This window comes from Chinchilla lanigera, unplaced genomic scaffold, assembly GCF_000276665.1.
Source record: "Chinchilla lanigera isolate Chin_1 unplaced genomic scaffold, ChiLan1.0 scaffold00006, whole genome shotgun sequence".
Classification (NCBI taxonomy): Eukaryota; Metazoa; Chordata; class Mammalia; order Rodentia; family Chinchillidae; genus Chinchilla; species Chinchilla lanigera.
This window is the reverse complement of record NW_004955407.1, coordinates 3765983-3773915: the sequence shown is the minus strand read 5'-3', so window position 1 is coordinate 3773915 and position 7933 is coordinate 3765983. Positions and strand designations below refer to the sequence as shown.

The following is a 7933-nucleotide window of genomic DNA, read 5'->3' as shown; positions in this document are numbered from 1 at the left end:
CCCGCCCCGCCCGGCGGCCGCGCTCTGATTCTAAGATGGCGGCGCGCGGAGGCGGCGGTGGCGACGGCGCGGAGCAGGGCCCGGCGCTGCTCAGCGGGGACGTGGAGCTCGAGGCCGGAGCCGCGGCCATTCCGGAGGAGGTACGAATTGCAAACACATGATTGGGCTGACGCAGGAGCACGCAGAGGCCGTACTGGAGAAATTCGGGGGGAGCAGGATCGCCAGTGTGCCTGCAGGCCTGGGCGGAATACTGCGGAGGGCCGTGGCGGCTCCTGGGACCCCGCGGGAGCGGAGCGGAGCTTTCTGCTGTAGCTCGGCACCCCTGGACGCCGGGCCGTCCTCGTCCTCCTCCCGCCTTTCAGTGCTGCCTTCATCTCTTTCCGTTTTTCAGAATCCTCCAGACGTGCCGCGCAGCAGCCCCAAGGCACCGCCGAAGCCTGTCGTGAGAGTCTTCCTGCCCAACAAGCAGAGGACAGTGGTGCGTGCGACGGGCGGAGTTACAGTCCGAGACAGTCTGAAGAAAGCGCTGACCATGAGAGGGCTCCTCCCAGAGTGCTGTGCGGCCTACCGAATCCAGGGTGGAGAGAAGACACCGATCGGCTGGGACACTGACATTTCCTGGTTTACTGGGGAGGAACTGCATGTGGAATTGTTGGAAAATGTTCCACTTACAACACACACTTTTGTACGGAAAACTTTTTTCGCCTTAGCATTTTGTGACTTTTGTCGAAAGCTACTGTTCCAGGGTTTCCGCTGTCAGACATGTGGTTATAAGTTTCACCAGCGCTGTAGTACAGAGGTTCCTGTGATGTGTATTAATTATGACCAACTTGATTTGCTGTTTGTCTCCAAGTTCCTTGAACACCAGCCATTACCGCAGGAGAAGACCTCCTTAGCAGAGACCCTTCCATCTGAATCATCCCCCAAAGAGTCCACTGGGAAATAGAGAAAAAAGCAGGAAAACTTAAAGGAGAAGATGAGATCTGAGTGAACATAGGAAATGAAAGCGTGGCAATTGGAAATGGAAAAGTGGCGTAAATAAAGAGCTAGTGGAGACAGGCTTGTCGGAATTGAGAGGTGCATGTATAAAGCCCAGTTGCAGAGTATTAGAGTTTGCTTGGCACAAGAAGGGAGAAAAAATTAAAGGCTTTCAAGCAGATTACTATGAAAATGCTTTTAAGGAAATATACATAGTTATTTAGTAATAACTATGTAATCACACCGCTACATAGTGGTGGACTAAAAAGACCAATGGACAAAAGTCCCAGTGAGGAAAGGCAACTAGGTTGTGAAAACTGGCAGGCAGTGAGATCCCGATCTGGAGCAGTGGCAGTGCAGAGAAGGACAAGTGTTCATAAAGTGCTGAAAAATCAATAGTGTTGTCAGTTGTAGAGGGTGAAGCAGTGGCTTTACAGGCAATGCAAAGGCGTCACGTATTTCAGCTTCAAGGTAGGAAGAAAAGGGATCCACAGTAATGATGAGTTAAGTGGTATTAGTTTTATCTGGAGCATTGCTTACACAGATGTTATGTCTGTAATTTCAGAAATACTTAGTTCAGAAATTCTGTCAGTTTTCACTCTTCCTTCTCTTCCTCACAATGTAATCTTACTTCTTTAGGATTCTACCTAGAGAGATCAATTGACACTTCTCATAGATCTGTAATTTTTGTGAAACCAATCTTCCTGAAGATCTCACAGCTTAGAAAAGTTAACCGAAGGTTTTTATATTAAAGAGTGGTTAAAAAACAAAAATTAAGAAAAATGGGCATGATGATGCAGGACTGTAATCCCAGAACTCAGGAGGCTGAGGCAGGAGGATTGTGGCAAGTTTGAGGCCAGCCTGAACTACAGAACAAGATCCTGTCACAAAAAAATAAAAAGAAGAAAAATGTAACTTCCGTTCTTTTGTCAGGATGTAACAGTTGTTTCCTCTGCTGGACATTTTGTTCTTGCTAGAATAATCATTAGTGGTGTGCAGATGTGTGTTTTCTAGACAATCAAATAAAAATATTTTTTTTTTTGGTTTTTAATTAATTCTTTGGCTAAAACATTTTCTCCAAAGGGCTGGTGATATAGCTCAGTGGCACAAGTGCGTGCCTGGCAAGCACAAGGTCCCCAGTTCGATTTCCGGTACCAAGAAAAAAAAAAGACAAACATTTTCTCCTGGTAGACTCTGTAGACCACAGTCCCTTTCTAATGGCAGGTCCCAGTTCTATGAACAGAGTTGTAGAACACCATGATGAAATTATCTTGGCCTCTCTCAGAGTGTAAAATGGCAACAAGCTAGGCTATGCCAGTGAAAAAACATTATCCTGAGAAACCATTTGCTATGAGTTTTAGTCATAACTAAACTAGACTACTAGACTGTAGTCTTAGGCAAATTTAAACCTTTATAAGTCATTTACCTAATGCTTTATTTCTTGGGTTTGTTTTGGGTTGGGTTGGATTGGCTTGGGTTTTTGAGACAAGGTTTTTCTATATAGTTCAGCCTGGCCTTAAACTTACTGTGTAGAGGGGCTGGGGATTTAGCTCAGTGGCAAAGCGCCTGCCTGGCAAGCGCAAGGTCGAGAGTTCGGTTCCCGGTACCGGAGAAAAACCAAAAAAAAAAAAAAAAAAAACTTACTGTGTAGCCTAGGCTGGCCTCAAACTCACAGCAATCCTCCTGCCTCAGCCTCCCAAGTGCTGGGATTACAGGTATGTGCCACCACATCCAGCTTTCCTGATGCTTTTATGTCACAGTGTATATGATTGTCTCTGTAATAATAGAAATCAATCACATTAGGGCCAGGCATGGTGGTACATGCCTGTAATCCTAGCTTTCTGGGAGACTACAAGCAGTAGGCTCACAAATTTGAGTCTCACCTGGCAATTTGGCAAGACCGTATCAGAATAGACTAGAATAGAGGAGAAGAGAAAGGAAAAGAGAAAAGACTACTGATATCACCTTGGCTTGCTCGCGCCCCAGAAGCTGCCCTTTCCCAGGGTCATAATGGGCAGCAAGATGGCGTCTGCCAGCCAGGTCATCTAGGCAGTCCAGCCACACACACCATTAATAAGTTTCCCTGACAGAAGAGACAATCCTAAGCCCAGTGTATCAGAAGCCTTGAGATCAGCAGGGATCCCAACTCACTCTGCTGTACTCTCACAGCATTCAAAGGGGAGTAAATCCCCAGAGTTGCTGATGCATCCAGGTCCACCAGACAATGCAGAAATAATAAAAACGCTACCTCAGAAGTACAAAAGGAAACTAATATCCCAAGAAGAAATGGAGTTTATCCACCATGGAGGTCCAGAGTAATGGAGGTTGTGGCTGCTGTTTGTCATCAGACAGAAGAATTATCTTTATAATGAAGGACTTCCAAAATGACATATGAAAAGTTGTATATTAATAACCTTAAAAAATATTCTGCAAAAAAAAAAATAAAAAATCTGTGCAAAGAAAATATTTTCTTATGTGAAATATGTCTTTTTGTGACAGACTACACATTATAGATACATACACATATCAAATCATTGGATAATTGAAACAAAATGAAACAAAATTTTTAGATTTTACTTCTAATAACTAATTTTTAAAAATCTAAGCTGAAGTACATAACAGAAAAGAATGCAAAATTATAAATTTTAAAATAGAATGACATTGCTGGGCATGATGGTGCAAACCTTTAATCCAGCACTCAGGAGGCTAAGGCAGGAAGATTGCTGTGAGTCAAGGCCAGCCTGGACTACAGAGTGAAATCCTGTCTCAATAAATAAATAAATAAATAAATAAATAAATAAATAAGACACTTTTTAAAAAATTTTTAAAGGTAAAGAACAAAAACATATTAACAAACAAACACACATAAACAAAACAACACCCAAACAATACAGGCAATACAGAGGTTCACACAAGGTGATAGAAAATTAACAGTACATGTTGTACTACATATTGTTATCGTCAAATTGGTTACTCAGTTAAACAAATACAGGCATTTAAGGTTGATCAAACAAACATTAACTCTTCCTTTCAATAAAGCAATAGAAGTCAGTAGTATGACTGAGTTACCCTGTGTGTGTATAGATATAGATATAGACAGATGATAGATAGATAGATTTAGAGACATACATTTTTCCCTTCTTCCTTTTTCTCTTTTCCCTCATCCCACTTGTTCCCTCCCTTTGAACAGTTTCTTTCCCTTTAACACTTCTAAAAATATATGTCCTCAAGATTGGGTTCAGATTCTTCGAAGGAGACATTCTCTTCAATGAATGGATTTGGATACACACATGCACACACACACACACACACACACACACACACACACAACAAATGTCAAGCAATGGTCTGAACTCAGTAGAGTTTCTTATATCAACAATTGGTCCACTTTTTCAAAGTCACAAAGCAAGGTTCTTCATGTTGCTCAACAGAGGAATAGAAGAGATGGTAATTTTATTGTAACACTGTGAAAGGACACTGAACTCCTTGTGCACTTAGCTCACCTCACTCGCCTGTGTAAGACATTTATAAACTGATGTCAAATTATCAAAACAATCAAACTCATAAATCATTAAGAGTATAAAAATAATTGCTCAGAAACAATCTGCCCTTTTTCTACATAGACATTCCTAGCTCCTGGTGAGCCTAAGCACTCTGCAATCTGCCAGAGTGTGTGAATAATGGCACATTATTCAAGGTGAAAAAAGAAAAAGTCCTACTTTCCCAGGCATTTAGATTTGAAGTCAGGATGGTGTTCTGGTGTTTGTTTGTTTAATGGCCATCAAGTGGCTGCAGCGCTGGAAAATATTTCTGGACTATGTCTCACACTGGGCTTTGGGCCAAAAACTCCCTACTATAGATGTTCCCACTGGCCTCGATAAGAGGGAAATGACTTTACCCTAAACTCTAATTCACTAGGAAATAGTCATAAAACTGCTTAGCCTTGCTCTCTTAATGTTGAGTAAAGTAAGAAAACTGCATCTCTATACGGATAAAGCCCTGCACTTTACATTGTGCCATTGACTACTGAAGTAATGAAAAATACTTCCCTCCTGTTACCCTTCCCCATCTCAGATTCCTCACCCATGTGGGTCCGGGGCCAGCCTACCCTCACTCTCCCACCACAACAATGCTGGTACTGAGCCATGGAGGGAGCGCTGTGGGAAAGCAATCAGGACAGCAGAGTGAATTAATTTTCTGCTGTCAGAATAAAACTACATAACTCATGGATGCAAGGAATTGACAGAGACCTGCGGTCCACTCAGTTTCTCCTCGCCAGAGTCTCCTTATTCCTGGATATGATATAAACTTGAAACTCAATCACAATCTGGCTCATATCCTGTTGCCCCCCCCAAAAAAAATTCTGTCATCTTCTCATTTTAATTGTTTTAACATAAATGCCCTCACCACTGTGAACTCATTCACTCCCATTTGCACAATAAGCTCTACAGCAGTAGTGGGAGGATATCTTTATAGTGTAAGAGGACATCTTTACAGTGTTTGCATAAATGTGCTCTGTGTGTGTTGGATAGAAAGAGACAGAGAAGAGGGGAAGAAGGGAAGAAAGTGAAGGGAAAGGAAGGGAAGAAAAGGGAAGAGGAGGGAAATAAAGGGAAGGGAACAGATTCCTACAGCATAAAAGTGCAACAGCATAGAAATATATTTTAGCACTTCAAATGAAACTGCCCATATAAAAATTTCAAATCAATGCTCAGCAGCTAACTCTTAGTCCTTCAGAGTTGACAAGGTTTATGTTAGGTCTGTACTGTTCTTCTAATATTACCATCTTACTCATTTTGAAAGATTTTTAGAAGAGATTTTTAGAAGATTTTTAGAAAAGAATGCAAGGAAATGGCTGGGCAAGAAACCCTCTTCCAGTCAGTGGTTCTCCCAGTTTATATAGTCCATTGCCCAGGAGAAGCAAGAAGTTTGTTTTGTTTTACATAATCTTCAATGATAAGCTATTAATTTCTTTTATCATTTCCTTCTTGTGACAAAATAAAATTATTAGCAAAATTATTGGTAGAATACTTGCACAAAATACATGGTTATGAGCTATATTAAAGGTAATGCTCTGAAATACCCACAATTTTGATTAAATTTCAAGGGTTGCTCAAGTACGTAAGATTTAAATCAGAGACTTTGTTACTTTAATTATACATGATGGTAGAGATGCCTAAGGGTCTGAGAACACAGATAATTGTCACTGTACTTTCTATGAAGACTAATAAATTGCCTATTGAGGATAAAGAATACATTGCAGTTCCTGCTTCTACTTATAATGTAATTAATGTAAGCATAAGTATATTTTAATGTAGTTTCTTTTTAACTCAAGTACCTCCATCCACACCATGGTGTTTGACGTGTACTTCTTCTAAAATCTTTATTTGGAGATGGTCAAATATGTGCTGCTTTCTGGTCTGAAGGTGGAAACATAATCATTTCAAAACTGTTTTTGCAGAGACACAGATTAAATGTCCTCAATGAGCAGGTGGCAAAGCTGTTCCCTGTGTTATCGTGGCTTTGTGCACATGTTATGTGAACCTTCCAAATGAGTAGACACAACCTGGTCACTTCACAAAGATGCTTCTTGAGGCCACATATTCAATTTTCAACAGTCCAGTTTTTACAGATGTTCAAAAATATTGGCATGTATCGGTGGCAGATCATCCGTCTATTCAAACTCTGAATAGGCAGATATCACGATAGGAGCCTGCTTTATATCTGATGTCATCTTGAACTAAAATATTGTAACTAAGTCTATTTTAGATGGATACTATCCCACCCTTTCCTTTCAACAGAAATGAACTCTGGACACATACTTTTCCATCAGCGGTAGTAAAATTCAACCTAGGAAGAAAAAAAGCAACTTCTCCCAAGAGTCTTGCTGAAATTACAATTTTATAGAAACATAGATACTTTGGTATGTAAGCTCCAGTTTACTGAAGTCGAATGAACACAAAGATAGATGAACCCTACCCCCAACTGCACCTTGAAAGTTGTCACTAAACAAAAAACAGATGTGTTGATTTTAGGTTCATCCAAAACATTTATAAATCCTTTATAAAGTTTGTTTTAGGATCCTAAAGAAAACAATAATGTTTTAGTTAAATCCTACATATTTGTATGATTTACTTTAGTTAACAAGACTATAAAGAAGAAACGAGTTATAAGAGAAATGTGTTTGTAAGAAGAGCACATAGAGGGAAGTCACAGTTCTTAGTACCAGATCAGCCGTACAGATGCATGCCGGTCCTCCATCTTTGCTCAGCACTGTTACAAAACAGCAGGCTTGTGTGATTTTAAGGGCAAGAGAACTACTATTATCTCACAGACTATGAAGAGATGTGAACGAACATGTAGGCAGCATCTGGGTTGATTAATCTGGTTTGAGATGAATTCAGCCCATCTTAAAAGCAAACTTTGGAAGAAAGTTAGGGCTGTGTACTCCACTTCATTATGCTGTTATATACATATATAACAAGTGCCACATAGAAAGAGTAACCTCTGCATTAAAGAGAACAAATATGAGCTGTTCCACACTCACTGTCAGCCTCAAAATAAGTTAATGGTTACATGAAACAGGGGGGTTGTACAGGAACCCACGCTGAGTAAATGCCTTGTAAGACCATTCTCTTACATTTTGAAGCAGTATGATGAAAATAATCAAAACTTCAAATCACCCTGAAATTTTACTAAAAATTAACCAAGCAGCGTGGTACAGCCCTGAAATCCCAGAACTCTAGGTAGCTGAAAGAAAAGGATTGCAAGTTTAAGCCCAGTCTGGACAACTTAGCAACTTGGTGAGACCAGGTTTAAAAAAAAAAAAACAGCTAGAGATATAGCTCAGTGCAAAGGCTCTTGGTTTAATCCCCAGTATCAAAAAGAAAGAAACAGATACCAAAAATCACACACAGTAGTATTCCTCCAAATCCACCTATTGGGTATATAGCGA

At 40.4% G+C, this 7933-nt stretch overlaps 1 protein-coding gene and 1 pseudogene across 1 annotated transcript; both read left to right on the top strand.

Moving 5' to 3' along the window:
* Positions 1-8: 8 nt before the first annotated feature.
* Positions 9-1795, top strand: LOC102019361 (serine/threonine-protein kinase B-raf-like). The gene is made up of 2 exons (XM_005375516.2): positions 9-140; positions 392-1795. Exons 1-2 carry the CDS (start codon positions 36-38, stop codon positions 944-946), a joined length of 660 nt encoding a protein of 219 aa, XP_005375573.1. The 5' UTR covers positions 9-35; the 3' UTR covers positions 947-1795.
* An 846-nt stretch (positions 1796-2641) lies between these two features.
* On the top strand, positions 2642-3432 carry LOC102019027 (annotated as a pseudogene).
* Positions 3433-7933: the final 4501 nt, after the last annotated feature.